The sequence below is a fragment of the Musa acuminata genome, chromosome BXJ2-5 (genome assembly GCF_036884655.1).
Source record: "Musa acuminata AAA Group cultivar baxijiao chromosome BXJ2-5, Cavendish_Baxijiao_AAA, whole genome shotgun sequence".
Taxonomy (NCBI): domain Eukaryota; kingdom Viridiplantae; phylum Streptophyta; class Magnoliopsida; order Zingiberales; family Musaceae; genus Musa; species Musa acuminata.
The window spans coordinates 1,082,639-1,098,346 of record NC_088342.1 but is presented as its reverse complement, the minus strand read 5'-3'; the positions used below and the strand labels follow the sequence as shown (position 1 = coordinate 1,098,346).

The 15,708-nt window shown below is 45.6% G+C and overlaps 5 protein-coding genes across 6 annotated transcripts; 3 read left to right on the top strand and 2 right to left on the bottom strand.

Moving 5' to 3' along the window:
• Positions 1 to 1,797: 1,797 nt before the first annotated feature.
• LOC135612024 (short-chain dehydrogenase ptmH-like) lies at positions 1,798 to 2,704 on the bottom strand. Its single transcript, XM_065107745.1, has one exon. It carries the CDS (start codon positions 2,687 to 2,689, stop codon positions 1,847 to 1,849), a length of 843 nt encoding a protein of 280 aa, XP_064963817.1. The 5' UTR covers positions 2,690 to 2,704; the 3' UTR covers positions 1,798 to 1,846.
• A 944-nt stretch (positions 2,705 to 3,648) lies between these two features.
• On the bottom strand, positions 3,649 to 4,225 carry LOC135612026 (basic leucine zipper 4-like). The gene has a single exon (XM_065107748.1). It carries the CDS (start codon positions 4,186 to 4,188, stop codon positions 3,805 to 3,807), a length of 384 nt encoding a protein of 127 aa, XP_064963820.1. The 5' UTR covers positions 4,189 to 4,225; the 3' UTR covers positions 3,649 to 3,804.
• Positions 4,226 to 5,460: 1,235 nt separating this feature from the next.
• On the top strand, positions 5,461 to 6,054 carry LOC103983576 (phytosulfokines). Its single transcript, XM_009400810.3, has 2 exons — positions 5,461 to 5,645; positions 5,713 to 6,054. The coding sequence occupies exons 1-2, from the start codon at positions 5,541 to 5,543 to the stop codon at positions 5,938 to 5,940; spliced, it is 333 nt and encodes a 110-aa protein (XP_009399085.2). The 5' UTR covers positions 5,461 to 5,540; the 3' UTR covers positions 5,941 to 6,054.
• Positions 6,055 to 7,196: 1,142 nt separating this feature from the next.
• On the top strand, positions 7,197 to 9,041 carry LOC135612025 (glycine-rich cell wall structural protein-like). The gene is made up of 2 exons (XM_065107747.1): positions 7,197 to 8,747; positions 8,891 to 9,041. Exon 1 carries the CDS (start codon positions 7,372 to 7,374, stop codon positions 7,786 to 7,788), a length of 417 nt encoding a protein of 138 aa, XP_064963819.1. The 5' UTR covers positions 7,197 to 7,371; the 3' UTR covers positions 7,789 to 8,747; positions 8,891 to 9,041.
• A 953-nt stretch (positions 9,042 to 9,994) lies between these two features.
• LOC103983579 (magnesium transporter MRS2-3) lies at positions 9,995 to 14,859 on the top strand. 2 transcript variants are annotated; one of them, XM_009400815.3, is made up of 6 exons: positions 9,995 to 10,490; positions 10,810 to 11,058; positions 11,590 to 11,718; positions 12,802 to 12,947; positions 13,038 to 13,272; positions 14,336 to 14,859. In XM_009400815.3, the coding sequence occupies exons 1-6, from the start codon at positions 9,996 to 9,998 to the stop codon at positions 14,621 to 14,623; spliced, it is 1,542 nt and encodes a 513-aa protein (XP_009399090.3). In that variant the 5' UTR covers position 9,995; the 3' UTR covers positions 14,624 to 14,859. The 2 variants fall into 2 exon arrangements, with proteins under 2 accessions (XP_009399090.3, XP_064963816.1); XM_065107744.1 differs by having other exon boundaries at positions 14,361 to 14,512.
• Positions 14,860 to 15,708: the final 849 nt, after the last annotated feature.

The window sequence follows — 15,708 nt, the reverse complement described above, 5'->3', positions numbered from 1 at the left end:
CGCATGTCTTTCAATATTTGACACATCAAGTGGAAACATCTTGTTTTGTGTCATGCAAATATTTACTATAATGAAACCAGATTTCTTATCTCTAATAGTGCATGAACCATCATCAAATATTACTTGATATCCATCATTTACTAATTGTCCAACACTCAACAAATTATGTGATAAAGTAGGAACAAAAAAAACATTATCAAGGTATTTTACCTTCCCTTGATTTGTCTTCACCTCAATTGTTCCTTTCCCTTCCACTTGGATTTGATTGTTATCTCCAAGTCTAACATTCAACTTGTGAGTCTCATCAATATCTCTAAATATTGATTTTATGCCTGACATATGATTAGAACATCCACTATCCAAAAACCAAATATCATTTGAGATGTTATGAATTTGTGAATGAGTCATAAACAACTTACTATTTTCTTCAGTTTTCTCCACATAGCTTGCTTGCTTTTCTCTTTTCCAGCAATCTGCCTTCATGTGACCAAACTTTTTACAATAGTGACATTGAATTCCACTTTTATAATTTTTTTTTATCATAATTTGATTGCCCTTGTTCATCAAAGTGTCCTCTTCCTCTTCCATTTCCTCTACCACGAAATCCTCCTCTGCCACGTCCTCTTCCTGTTGATTTTTTGTCTTCTTCTGAAGTAGAAGACTCTCCCTTAACCTGAAATGCTTTTTCTTCACTTTTTTTCAAGTGACCTGTTCAACCTTACTTCATGTGCTTGCAAGGAACTCATTAGTTCATCAAATGAATAAGTAGATAAATCTTTTGATTCCTCAATTGCGACAACAACATGATCAAATTTCGGAGTTAAACTTCTCAAAACCTTTGCAACAATTATATGATCAGGAAGATGTTCACCATAAGATTTCATTTGACTAACAATTTCAGTCACTCGAGAAAGAAAATCTTGTACCGATTCATTGCTTTTCATGAACAAAATTTCAAACTCACGACGGAAGGTTTGAAGTTTTACCGTAATCACCCTTGATGAGTCTTGAAATTCATTTTGAAGTATCAACCAGGCTTGCTTTGAGGTTGTCGCTGCTGCAATTCTTGAGAAGATCGTCTCATGTACAGCTTGTTGAATGAAGAACAATGCCTTTGAGTCCTTCTTTCTATTCTCCCTCAGCCTGATTTCGTCATCTGGATCTGCATATCCATTCTCTATTAAGTCCCAAAGATCTTGAGACTTGAATAGAGTCTTCATCTTGATACTCCAAAATTCATAACTTTTGCCCGAGAAGATGGGGATAAGGGGTTGAGACACGGAATTACCGTTAAAAGCCATAATGCCCAGTTCAGATTGAAACTAGGCTCTGATTCCACAAATGTTGGTGATAGAGGAGCAAGGAAGAAACAGAATACTACGATACGAGTAAAAAGAATCCTTTTGACTCAAGAAAACTGATAGTATTAAAAAACAGGAGGAACACTTACAAGATACCATATACCAAATACACACAGATTCTTTATCTTCCTCTCCTCAATCTCAAACAACCACCCTATAACTACTAGATCATAAGGTAGTTATTGAAACTACTAGATCATGATCAAGTGGTTATTGAAATCATCATGTAACCACTATATCATGATAATAATCTAGATAACTATGAATCATATCATTAGTGTCATGATGATCGATAACAGCAACAACATCCAACAACAACCTTATTTGCCGGGAATTATTGCGCTGCAGGGCAAATCTCTCTCTCTCTCTCTCTTCTTTCGGACACGCAAACATTGTTCATGTGTGTCAAGAACATTGATTGATGGCATAAGTTAATCTCGCATTGATCATATCTGCTAGAGGAGAGAAGAGATCCTTTTTTTCTCTTATAATTTCTTATCCAACCCGAAGCGCTTGGCGAAGAACCAATCGCGTAACCAAAGCGGCGACCAGGCGAGCGCCGCGAACAGGCCCGTCATGTGGCCGAACACGATCGCCCTCGGCGGCCGGGGGCTCAGCACACGCCGGGCCACGTGGCGCGCCAGAACGCCCGGCTCCGTCGCCCGCCCCACCTGCGACGCCCCCGCCCTCCCCGCAATTGCATCCTCGAACCCCTCGTAGAGCCGCCAGCTCCGCGCCGCCAGTCGCTCCGCGTTCGCCCGGCCCAGCCCCGACCGCACCGCCCCCGGCACCACCTTGATGACGTGTACCCCGAATGGGCGAAGCTCCACCCGGAGCGCGTCCGACATGGCGTCAACCGCCGCCTTCGTGGCGCAGTAGGAGCCGGCCCAAGGCGTGGCGACCGCGCCCACTACGCTGCCCACGTTGACGATCCGGCCGCTGCGCCGCGCGGCCATGCGCGGGGCCACCGCCTGCACCAGTCTCACCTGGCCCAGCGCGTTCACCTCCCACGCACGCCGAATCTCGTCCAGGTTGAGCTCCGCCAGCGGCCCGGTGCTGCCGACGCCGGCGTTGTTGACGAGGACGTCGATGCGGCCTCGGGAGGCCAGGACCTCGGACACCGCGGCCGCGACGCTCTCGTCGGAGGAGACGTCGAGCTCGAGCGGCTCAACGTTCTCGGACGCGAGATCGGCGAGGTCATGCAGGCGGTCGGGGAGGTCGGAGGCGAAGACATAGCAGCCGTGGGAGGCGAAGGCCTTGCAGTACTCGTAGCCGATGCCGCCCTTGCCGCACCCGGTGATCAGCACTACTCGTTTGGTACCATCCATGATCAAAAAACAGCTCCTTAATTAGCACATATACTTCATTCCACTCGACAGTTGATACTCTTGAGTGTTCGATCTATATAAACGGAGATAGTTGCAGTGGCAGATCCGCCAGGTTACAGGTTTAGTTCCTAAACCATGGTAAGCTGCTGAGAATGTGCGTGGGATATGCTGGGCTTTTCTTGTTGCGATGTTGTTGTTGTTAATTGGCGTGTAATCGTCCTCCATCAGAGTACTTTGAATCAGTCTCTGTGTTAGAGTTTGGCATTTGATGCTCTGTTTTGTCTTTATCAACATTGCAGTAACTTTCATACGTCTACTTTCTTAGATCATAAATTGTCTTCTTACATAGATTTATATGTTCATCAATAACAGAGAAATTGTCTATTTTCTGTGCTTCAAGATCTTTAGAATTTGGATGCAGAAAACAAACACGAAACTGCTTCTGTTCTACTAACCCGTGATTAGCAAACACAAAGCTCCCAATATAAAAGGTTTCTTCAGAGCGTCCTCCCTCCATATCCTCTCTTCTTCGCCAAACTGAGCTACTCATATCCAGCTCGAGAATGATCCCGGGTTCTTTCAATCAAGCAACATGCCTCTCGACTTTAACGAGAGCTACAGGGCGACGAGGTGGACATGAAGGTGGGTGTTCTCACCGTCACCCACAAGAGACCAACTTTTACGCACGTTTCAAGCGTTGCCGAAAGAGTTGAGTTCCAAGTGGAGAAGTGCGCACTGCGTTCACCGCCACTGCAATAAAGCAGCGCATCTGAAGCTGGCACGACCATCAACAACATCATGTCATGATCGATCGATCGATCGATCGTTCGTTCGCGAATCTCAAGGCAAGAAACCTGAGATCTCATCGGCCACCACGTTCTATCGGCGGTGGGATATGTTTTCTGGCGTCATCATGATTTAGAGAAACGGAGGGATGGATTTCATTAGACTTATGACAATTTAGAGAAATGGACGGATGGATTCACTTTGATTTATATAAATGAGGCCTTTAAGCGTCGGTTAATTCCACCGGGTGATTCCGACACCCAACGCACTCGCTAATTTCCAGCCAGTAAAAGAAACCGGAAACCGGCAGCTGTCTTGGTAATAAGTTCTCACGCCCAAGCTTGTTCGAAATAGTCGCCGGCGAGGGGAAGCGGCGCCGCCAAGCGGCGGAGGTGGCGGAGGGCGAGCACGCGGCGGAGGTCGGCGAGCCGCCGGCCGAGAGCGGAGACTTCGGCGAGAAGGCGGTTGTTGTCCCGGTGGACGAGGAGGCAGCGGCTGGCGATGCCGACGAGCCGACCCGAGAGGTCGCGGTTCTCGGACCGGAGCACGCTCGCCCACTCGCGGAGCTCCTCGAGGCGGCGCTGCTTCCGCAGGCGGCAGCGGCGGGCGGACTCGCGGTTGGAGATCGTGCGGCGGAGCCGCCGCAGCTCCTCGGGGGAGACGGCCTTCCCGAAGTCGTCGGGCGAGGGGGCGGGGTCCACGATGGACATCATCGTGGTCTCGGCAAGAGGAAGGGCAGGGAAGAGGAGGAAGTGGGAAAAGGGAAGGAAGGCATCGGAGTTGGGAGGTACTTAAAGGCGGTGGAAAGGTCGTGGCATCTGCGTGGTGGGCCGACGTCGGGTAGTGGGCCCCTCGCCCTCGCACGGTGGATCTTCCGTCTTCGTGCGCCAATAGTTGTGCGACCATGAACGAAGGGTTCGGATGCGACCGACTTCCGTCGTAAACTTACGGCTACGCAGGGACGTCATCTTCTTCCGACAACCCCTCGTTTTCACGATGAGCACCGGTACCTTATGTTCTACATAAAAGACAACCAGACCATCTCACATTTTCTTTTCTTTTCTTTCGAGCATATGATACACAATAGTTAACGCAAGAATGTGTGATCTAAACAAAATGGAGGACAAATCAACTTTTTTTTTTTTATTTATTGGTCAAAAGATGGGAGAAAAAAGAAGATCAAGTAGCGTTTTGTCAAATTTAGATTCCCTACCGGAGAATGGACAGCTCGAAAAGCATGAGATATGTGATTCAAGATGGAGAGAGAGGCACTCGACAACGATTACCACACCCCATCGCAGCTAACATGACTGACCGATCAGCATAGAGCAGCACAGTATAGTCTATCTATACAATAAGTCTAATTATCTATGATTCAATCTTTCATCTACCGATTAAGAAGGCCTCTACATATTAGATTTTGACTTTAAACGTAAAACCCGCAGCAAATCGAGGCGATCGAGTATTCCCTTTGTCAATGATTTCTACCTATAGAACAGGCCTTCTTTGTCTTTATCGTCAAAGATTCAAGCTCCCTTAATCAAGGATATGGATTAAAGCCAATTAAAGAATACTGGAAAACCTTATGCTAGATTTTTTTTTGGCAAAAACCTATGTAGTTCTTTGATATCTGTGCCGAGAGATTGACAAAAACCTACTCGATCATCTTTTGCTCTGAATGGTAGATCTTCTAATTCTAATTAAATATTATGGATTAGAAAGCTAAATGTCTGTAGATTATCCTCCTGATTTGGCTCAGTATCTGATGACCAAATAGGAGGTTTTGAATTAAGATTCGAATGCATCCACCTCCAAAATTTGTTCTCGAGGAAACAAATACATGCAATCTTTAGTGTATTTCTACATTCCTTCTTTGATTAAGGAATCTTTGGTGTATTACTATTTCCCTTATCGCACTAAGGGATAGAAATCTCACCGTTCATATGATCATACACGAATCTCAAGGGAAGAAGAAGAAGGAACACCTTATTTAGGTCCCCCGTCACGGCACCATCTCCCATCGCAAGTCACACGGTCTGGTCTCCTCCCATCTTTGTCACGCATCATGTCTCACGGAGTCACCGTCGTGATCGTCGCCCTCCTTCTCTTCCTGTCTTTGGCCCATGCAGGCAGGCCTGAGCCAGCGGATCTTGAGAAGGCCAACGTCCAGGTAAGCCCTGAGCGGAGTTCATATGTTCTTGTGCTGTTTCTGATCTGATGTGTTGTGTCGATGTCAGGGTGTCGAGGGAGAGGAATCTGACAAGGTGGAGCGAGGATGCGCAGGGAAGGAGGACTGCTTGATGAGAAGTGCTCTCAATGCTCACACCGACTACATCTACACGCAGGGGGGAGAGACGTCCGAGAAGGTGGAAGGAGGATGTGCGGGTCTTGGGAAGGAGAAATGCTTGGAGAAAACTACTCTCACCGCTCACACTGACTACATCTACACACAGCGACACCACTAGAGGAGGTGGTGGTGTGTTCTCCTGGTTTGGGGTGTTTGGCTCGGGGGTTTGTTGATGTCGTGATAGTGCTTATCCTCCCGTATTCCTACCTTTGGTTCATGAATAATAATAATACCTCCATTGATGTCTTATCTTAAGCTACCGTCTGTGTTTGGTTCTCACCAGCCTTCTTTCTTCTCAGAAAGAATTGGGCTGCTCAAACGACATGCATGCAGGTAATCTTCACCAAGCTATACAGTGTTAATCTTGTGTATTCAAGTGCTGACATGTTCCAAAATAATAGTAAACATAATAAGAAATTAAAGAGGCTGATGTGGTTGAGAAAATAGTGTATTCAACCTCGTAATAGAAGCACGCCTGAGAACACTACTTTGCTTCTACATGGGTATCTTATGCTACTCTGGGTTTACATCAAGTGGAGGAAAACAGCACATCTCGCATTAGATGCGTGGGGATTAGACCTCAGCCTCCCACGAGAAAGAAGAAGAAAGATGCCCTACCACCTAAGATATATAGACCAAGCCTGTGAATTGTGATGGACCAACGGATGGGCATAGCCCAACGCTACAGTCAGAGGTGTGTAGACTAAGCCTCCTGTGGTCTGTAAGACAAAACTACATACAGTGAAATGTTGGGACACTCGGTGTAAGTAGCACACTGTAATATTTTACGAAGAATTGATTTGATGGAGCTTATCTGGAACGCAGCAACAGTAGCACAGATCTCCGTCTGCCTGTTTAACATTAGAGCTTCGTCTTTCTGGGTCATCGTACTGTATCATCCAAGGGTGTTTGACATAAATCTTTTCTGAAGAAAACAGATCCTCAATCTGAACAGGGATGGTCGGAAGACAGACCATGAAGAACAGGCAGAAATGTCAAAAGTCCTTGACTTTCGACAGACTTCTCATGAAAGAATTCATTGACTTTACGTGTGTGGTCAAATAACACAGGAGCGGCATAACTGAGGTGCATGGTTTAGTGGCAAACCAGTATCCACATCATGCTCATCGATCTCCAACAGCGATAGATTTGCCATTTGGAGTTCCACTGCCTTTCAGTTCAGTGGGCAAATGCCACACCAGTGCGGGCTGTAGTTTCTGACTAGCCATCACTATTACGTCAGTAAAGTCATCAGCCTTCTCTCTTCCCGTGTGATGGTTGGCGAGTTGGTGTCTTATCCCACAAAGGCAACGCCGCATTAAGATAAAAGCGGCCGTGCACTAATCGACCTTTCCACCTCCAAACCCGCGTTGAGTATCACAGTCTATATTGCATTGCCTGCCCGTCACGCCTCCAGCTGTCTTCCTTTACTCTTCTCTCTCCTTCCACTACATCCCTGCTTGCTTTACAAGACTGCGGACTCCATTCTCCTCCCGGAATTCCAAGCTGAAGCAGTAGAAGAACCAACACAGAGCAGAGAGAAGAGAGAATGGAGAAAACTAGCCTTCTCCTCGTCCTCGTCCTCGTCCTTGCCACCGCGGACGACCTGGAAGCGGAGCTCCCCAAGGGCAAGGGCCACGGCGAAGACGACGATGGAGCCGGCATCCCCTGGTTCGGGGCCGACCCGGGCAGGTTCTTCGGCCACGGCAGCCGGTTCCACGTCCCGGCCGGGATCGGTGGCGGGTGGGGCGGCGGCTTCGGCGGCCCTTCCGGCGGGTACGCGCGCGGTGGCGTGGTTCGGCCCTCCGTCGTCTGCTCCGAGAAGGGGCCCTGCCACAAGAAGCGGGTGACCTGCCCAGACAGTTGCTTCACCTCCTTCAGCCGCTCCGGCAAGGGATACGGCGGTGGAGGCGGCGGCGGCGGGTGCACCATCGACTGCAAGAAGCGGTGCACCGCCTACTGTTGACCGCGGAGCCTCAGCCACCACGTGTCGCGGGCTCCCCTCTAGTAATATGGTAATGCCGTGTAACTCTAATGACAGTTGTATATATATATATATATATATATATATATATATATATATATATATATATATATATATATATATATATATATATATATATATATGGATGAATAAAAAGAGGAACTTATCGTACTTAATAATTTGGTGCGGCATTTTGCTATGGGTTGTACAATGTCTCTCCATTTCGATTTTAAGATTCGTGCACTTAATTTGATAGAAAGCTTCGAAATCCGTAGGTAGACGTATGGATATAGTGATTAACAACGGATTCCAACCCTTATATATATATATATATATATATATATATATATATATATATATATATATATATATATATATATATATGTGGCTATGGGTCGTACAATGTCTCTCCATTTGGATTTTAAGATTCGTGCACACAATTTGATAGAAAGCTTCGAAATCCGTAGGTAGACGTATGTATATAGTGATTAACGACGGATTCCAACCCTTAATTGTATATATATATATATATATATATATATACAATTACGTCTCCTCTAATGAACGATGGTTGAATTCTACTAAAAATAATGTCTATGTTTTGTAAAGTTCAACCCAGCTGGATAATACTCGTGTTTACTTCTTCAAGTCTAAGTCACAAATTGGAACAGTCTACCCACAATTTAGTAAGTATCACTATTTTGTTAAGACTAAACCATTTGATGATTCGCTACCAAAGTCAAAAGTGTCAGGTAGTATACATAATATACAATCCTACTTAATGTATGCCTGCAACAGCTCAGCGAAGGAAGAAGTCAACGCTAATATCTCAATCGGCCACCGTTCGTCCTACGGCCCTTCGTTCAAAGATCATAGTAGATCTCTTCCCGTTGTTAGATCCTTGGCCTGTTGAAGTCAGAGCTTTTGTCCCAACTCCCGAGGTCAGTTGCTGTTATCCAAATCCTCTCTCTCTCTCTCTCTCTCTGTGACTATATTGCCCACTCTACTTTCCCTCTTCTTCCGTCCATGCTTCTTGGAGTCTGCCGACTGCAATAATTCTGTATTGAATCTTCATGAGCAAAAGAAGCGGCACGTCCAACCGGCTCGGCCGGTGCATGAAGGCGCCGCTCCGTGCGCTGTGCCACGCACGCGACTTCTACGTGCGCAGCATGAACAGCTGCGCCGGCCGCATGGAGTACGGGCTGCAGATGGGGGATCTGCCTAGAAGCTACAGCCTTCATCAATCGACGAGAAGCAGCGCCAGCGACGAGGACCTGAGGCAGCTCATACGTGCCGCGTCGCTGAGACGCGCCCTCTCTCAGTCTACGGTCCATGGCACGCCACCGCCACCGTCGGCGGTGCCGCGGAGCCAAAGCGTGGCGATCGGGAGGATCGACGAGGACAAGCCCTGCGAATTCGGGGACGCGAAGGTGGGGGCGGACTTGTTGTTGCCGAGGAGCCGGAGTTATGCTCCCGGAAGAGAGAGGAAGGCGAGGTTGTTTGTCTGATGGATAACGTCGCCAAGTGTCTCTGGAAATGACTCTCCTTCCATTTCGTGTTGATAAGCCTCTTGGTTTCGTGTGTTGTGCTCCAAGTTATCCGATGGTAACAAAACTAGCTTGTAACTCGACAGTTTGTACCTTTAGATTGTAATGGTATTGAACAGTTTCATCTTTTGCCTTTGTCATCATGAGATGTGGGGACTCACTGTTCTTCCTCCCATCAATTATAAACATTGATGACAAGGGAATTATTGTTGTCCCTCATGCATGATATTAATGTCATGATCGGTAACAAATGCGACACGTGGTTTTCGATGACACATCTCCTGACATGACTTTTTTCCTGAGATATATTTATAAACATTTATAAATATTTAGAAAATTTTAATATATGTATATATATATTTCTTATCCAATAAATGTATGTGGATCCGACCCGATAATGTCCGCCTCCAAAACCAACCGTAACAGCAACCGCCAAATACAAACTCCCGTCGGTAATCACACACCTGGATTCGGATCATCTACAGAAGCAGGTTTATCCAAGTCCTTCTAAGTCCCGTACGCGAGCCATTATCTCCCGTTACCGCTTGGGTCCCACCATCAAGTCGAACTCCCACGGTTCGCTACCGAGGGCATTTTAGACTCGCAGTTGGATGGGATCCTGACGCAAAATGAAACGAGTATATGCTGATGTTGTCTCTCCGCTCCACTGCGCGGAGCGGCGACGAGCAAATCCCGAGGAGGATGAGAAGCGGCGGCGGAAAAGCCTCGCGTCCAGCGTGGAAGGCCGTCCCGGCGACGGACGATGAGCCGGAGGCGGTGGTCGCTGCCGGGGGTTTTCGGGGCAGCGGGGCGGGGGCGAGGAAGAAGTGGGCGGGGCCGCGGGCATGGCTGGCGGTGGACGCGGCGGGGGTAGCCCGGGTGGTGGAGGCCGGGAAGCACGACATCATGCGCCGGACGGGGCTCCCCGGCCGCGATCTCCGCATCCTCGATCCCCAGCTCTCCTGCCCCTCCACCGTGCTCGGCCGGGAGCGGGCCATCGTCGTCAACCTCGAGCACATCAAGGCCATCATCACCGCCCACGAGGTCCTCCTCCTCAACTACCACGACCCCTCCGCCGCTCCCTTCGTCCACGAGCTCCAGCATCGCCTCAGCCGCCGGCATCGTGGCCGGGACCAGGTCATCTTCTTAGGTTTCTTGGTTCGATGAAGATTCCCATGTGTCTCCCCTGATATCATTCTTTAGGTTGTTCAGGATCTGCTTCCCTCCTTGGTCCATGTTTTTCTTCTTGGTTTCTTTCTTCGGTATGCTCAGTTCTTGTGTCCTAAAAACGGTCCTTGGCTATTGCGTTCTCTTGATCGGGTTTGCTACCGATCACTCCAGATCTCGCTGAAGAGTTTTCACCACTAGTAATCATCCGTAGCTCAGTGCTCTGCACTTCCATGTTGTCTTTCTCTTTTCAAGTAAATCATCATTAAATCTCCAACTGGCTTCGTAGGATGGTGGGATGGGCAGCAGTGCAGATTTGACTAAGGTGTCTGATTTGGAGGACCCAAAGACGAGGACCGACGGGCCATATCATGTATCTCAAGATCTCAGTGGTTCTGGAGGCCTACTGGCTGAACATGACGAGGATGAGAAAGGAAAGGAGGAGCCAGTTTCGAGTCATGGGCCGAGGGATCTACCTTTCGAGTTCATTGCGCTTGAAGCTTGTCTGGAGGCCGCGTGCAGCTGCCTAGAGACTGAGGTCAAAAGCATCACTTGGAAACCTTTTCATTCTCCTCATGTAATTTATGCTTTATATAGTTTTCTATAGGTTCTATTGATTAGTGTTATTAGGCACTACATTGTCTTTAAAACCACTGGTGGGTCTTTCTGTCTGAGAATATTTCCGAGTGTCTTTTGGGGTTAAATGGTTATAAATCAGGGTAGAATGACTGAGACAAGCGTTCTTGATTAGGGATCTAAAGCCAAATGCCAACAGGCCACTCGTATAGTTTGGGGTGAGTAGATGTTTTGGATGAGTGTAAGTAGTTGGATTTTGCTGCTGTTATCAGAAAAAAATAAGCAACCTCTTTTGTGATAGATGGAATATTATTGCATTCCTATAAAATGTAGATTTCATTTGAATTGTAGTTCAAACTTTGGCATCCCTTTTTTTGCTAGCTTTCAAACATTGTACTACATGTTGCTTATCCCTTTTCTGCATCATCCAATTTTTGGGTTTTATTCCCCTATCATTTACTTTGGATACTCTGGATGTTTGATTTATTTTCAGGCAGCAACACTGGAGAAAGAAGCACATCCAGCCTTGGATAAGCTAACATCAAAGATAAGCACACTTAATTTGGAACATGTTCGTCAGATCAAAAGCCGATTAGTTGCCTTAAGTGGGCGTGTGCAGAAGGTTTGTTTCCTTTTATATGATTTAACAAATCAAATATGATCTCCGACTCAAGTGTGGTTATAATGTTAGTTCATACAGTGAATATGAAGTATATGATGTCTGCTTGTAGCTTTGCTTTGTGTGGGACTTCAAATGGTTTAAAATTTAGGCGTGGACTAGTCTACTCAGCCTGACTTTGAAGATGAAGGAAGAAAGGGTGTTCTCATATTTCACAGATGTAAAAGCTGGTATCGGAATTTTTATAGTTAACCAAGCAAAATGTGATGTAGAGGAGGAGGTTCTGGAACTGAAATTATACAATGGTGAACAAATGAGATATTTGCCACAAGGATCGATAAGGAAGGGAGATAAAAGTGAGTCAATACAATGAAATATATGTAGAAAAATTGTTCAAACTACATAGATATAGGTCAGTCTCTGCTATGAGAAAAAAAAGTCTCATGAACATTTGATCTTGCAGCATAGATCTCCATTCGGCGTAGTGAAATTGGAATATTCTGTAATGGATAAACATAATTCATGATGGTCAGTTAACCAACAGGGGAGATTCCTGCTTAGGATGGAGACCAGAGAGTGCCCATCTGGGGTTAGATGAAGTTAAAATCAAGATGACTGACCGATAAAGATCAGATATATGGTTTATCTATTTTCTTTCCTAGACTTTAATTAGTGGTTGTCTTGGTGCCCATCACAAAGTTCTGTTATTAGGAAAACATCAAATAAGGTGATAGAATTATTCTGTTGAGGTAGTCCTGCATATTCTTTTACAAGTGCCAAAAGCTCATTATAAACTTCCCCGTCTTATGGCTGTCGATGTCAATGTACAAGTGATGAGTTTCATTCTGGTGGCACTGTTCCTGCTTTGTGACCTTCAATCAACAATAATTTCCACATTTGGAACTTGTTAGCAGCTTCGTTGTTAAAGAATATATAACTTGCTTAACTGCTTTTCAATGATGTCTTCATCAACAATGTAAATATGACGCTGATGAGCATAACGAGATTGATTAAACTAGCAATATGTTTTTCTTATATCTCGGGCTTTGCGGAACAATTACTCATTGGCTCAGCGCGACATGATAGGTAAGGGATGAACTTGAACAACTATTGGACGATGATGATGATATGGCTGAGATGTATTTGACACAAAAGTTGGTGCAGCAGGATCCCTCTGATGGATCATCTAATTCTTCTTTATACAATCATGGCAACGTCATGGACGATGACAGGTTCTAACTCTTTGTTGTCATGAACATGCTTGCTATGTTTTCTCATTCCTTGTCTCTTTGAGCAACTTCTTGAAATTCAATCTTTTGTAGGGCATGTGCTGAAATTTTATCCGACAATGACATTGAAAATAATCGAGATGGTGATTCTCAAAATATTAATCTTCATTATCGTGCTTCTGAACCCAATATTATCAATGTCGATAGCCACGGAACTCGTACCTACAGTACAAGAAGTAGCAGCAAACATCTTGATGTAGAAGAGCTTGAAATGCTTTTGGAGGCTTACTTCATTCAGATCGATAGCACATTAAACAAACTATCAACGGTAAGTGCACAAGTAACTTGGTGAAATCATTATGAAGTATACCATAAATATGAGGAGAGCAGTGGAATGTGTTATAAATTTGTTCTCTGGTGGCCATGTCAAAATTCAGTGCAAATCAACCTAGCTGGTCAATCATCATCTGTCCCATATTGGGCCGGATATGGGATTTAATAATTTGCCCTCTGAGTGTGATGGTGCTTCTTGCTCACTTCAGTGTAGCTCCATCAGATCATGGTAGTGCTTGAAATTTCTGTAGCTCTTGGCTTTCTTAACTGGTTTCTTCATCCGGATACAAAATTAATTTTCATGAATACAAGGGAAAAGAAGAAGAACGTCATCTTGATGGAGAATTGTACAATGTTTATGCTCTGTTGGGGGCCATGTATCTCTGCCTAAGTGGCAGATCAGAATAGAATGCATAAATTGCTAGCTTAGAAAGAACGCAAGCTCTAGGCTCAAGAATTTTACTTAAAACAAGGACTGTGTCAAAACATGATTTGTAATTCTTGTACACGGTTAATTGTGTAAGTCGTTGTAGTCCATAGCTGTGTGATTTATGTCTTCATGTGTGGCTTATAGGAGAATATTGTAGGTTAATTTTGAAGTCAAAGAAGCTATGGCATGTAACATGTAGTAATCGAGGGATTGCTCCTGTCTATATGTCCCTTGAGCACCCTGCACCATCGTTAGAGCTGTATGAGATCCCTCTTTGAGCATCGAGAAGAAGCTCTTCCTACATTCCTCTTCATCTTAGCCTTTGGGTTCTTTTGCTAGTTTTGCTTCTTGTCATTTTGGCATCAGTGTTTTGCAACCAGCAAAGTGATTGATTGTATGTCAGACATGCATATTTTTTCTTGATATTTGATAGCCAGCGTCAGCTGTAAGTTTTCTCCTTGGAAATGAAACAAATGCTGGATAATCATCAAACAGCATTGTGTTTAAAGGAACGTTCTCTGTTTTCTTTGTTAATATGCTGTTGCTTACACAGTTGTCAGATTTATGCATGCTTTGTAAATTCTGACATTTGTCTTTTTGTTGTTGTTGTTGTTGTGGGCCTTTGAAGCTGAGAGAATACGTTGATGATACAGAGGACTACATCAACATAATGCTGGATGACAAGCAGAACCATCTCTTACAAATGGGGGTCATGCTAACCACCGCAACCTTAGTGGTTAGTGCCTTTGTCGCCCTCGTCGGAGTATTTGGCATGAACATTCAAGTTGATTTGTTTGATAAGAAGAAATCTGGGATGTTGGAGTTTCTGTGGACCATCGGAGGGGGAACCTTCGGCAGTGTGTTCCTCTATGTGATAGCTATCGCTTGGTGTAAGCGCAGGCGCTTGCTCGAGTAGTATTTTCATCTTGCCAATGCCATCATCAGCCACTCCAAACGAAGAGTTGAGCCATTGCTTTGATTTGATGATTGTGAATTTAGCTGCTGCATGAATGTTTGTCTGGATATATTTGTCGGTCTGTAGAGTTATTATTGTGTTGTATTGGATGTGGCTGCTGCATGATGTGTATTTGGACACATTTGCCTGTTTGTAGACTACTCGAACCCGAGAAATTATCATGTGTTGTTGTGTAATCTCCCCGTGCCTAAAATGTTGTTCCTGTCTAACGGAAAGTAGGATTTGCATATTGTGTCTTAGTATTGATGTAATTAGGTGGAAAATTTTGTCTTAGTATTCAGAAATATGGAATGTTTATATATGTTGGTGTAAACAACTTTTCTAGCCGTGGCCTCGAGGCTGACGCGGCTTGTTCGGGGGTCCGAATGGCGGGGATCTTGCGTGGCGTCCCTTGAGGTCTCCCGACGGTCGGTCACGATGGTCGGGTCGGGATGTCGCGTCGGGTGGAGAGCTTCGCCACATCGTCGAGAAGAGGCGATCCCGTTCTCGCACCTGCACATAGGTCGGGTCAGAAGCTCAGCCTGACCCCTCCGACGATCAAGTCAGTGAGGTAGAGGGGGTTTTGGATGAGGGAATGCCTCTCTGTATGTGTTGTGGTCGTTTTTCTCTCCCCATTTGTCTAGAACTCTAGGGTATTTATGGATGAATTTGATGTTACATGATGTGGCTACCAGCAGAAGTAGGACCGTACCTCCGATGGCGTCTGACATTGCCACTAGGGTTGCGTGAAGAACCGAACTGCCGCAGGGTATGGGCGAGCTTCGGCCGACGTCCTCCTCTGCCTTGGCCGAGCGCGCAGGGTCAGACGGTTGAGTCGTTGACTGGGAGCGGACGACATTGGCGCATATCAAGTCGGCGTTAATGCCCATTTCCTCGGGCAGTGTGTCACCAAAGTACAGCTGATGTCATGGTACATTACATTACCATTTTTACCCATATCAATATATATTGACGATTGCTAATCCAATATTGATTTGGAAACATAATTATACATTAATTATGTATAATTTTCATTTAAAATTTGA

Bases quoted from the DNA above. Each gene is read 5' to 3' on its own strand.
- LOC135612024 (XM_065107745.1), bottom strand. From the start codon at position 2,689: ATGGATGGTACCAAACGAGTAGTGCTGATCACCGGGTGCGGCAAGGGC.
- LOC135612026 (XM_065107748.1), bottom strand. From the start codon at position 4,188: ATGATGTCCATCGTGGACCCCGCCCCCTCGCCCGACGACTTCGGGAAG.
- LOC103983576 (XM_009400810.3), top strand. From the start codon at position 5,541: ATGTCTCACGGAGTCACCGTCGTGATCGTCGCCCTCCTTCTCTTCCTG. The intron at 5,646-5,712 runs GTAAGCCCTGAG...TGTCGATGTCAG, and splicing joins TTGAGAAGGCCAACGTCCAG to GGTGTCGAGGGAGAGGAATC.
- LOC135612025 (XM_065107747.1), top strand. From the start codon at position 7,372: ATGGAGAAAACTAGCCTTCTCCTCGTCCTCGTCCTCGTCCTTGCCACC.
- LOC103983579 (XM_009400815.3), top strand. From the start codon at position 9,996: ATGCTGATGTTGTCTCTCCGCTCCACTGCGCGGAGCGGCGACGAGCAA. The intron at 10,491-10,809 runs GTCATCTTCTTA...CTGGCTTCGTAG, and splicing joins GGCATCGTGGCCGGGACCAG to GATGGTGGGATGGGCAGCAG. The intron at 11,059-11,589 runs GTCAAAAGCATC...ATTTATTTTCAG, and splicing joins GCAGCTGCCTAGAGACTGAG to GCAGCAACACTGGAGAAAGA.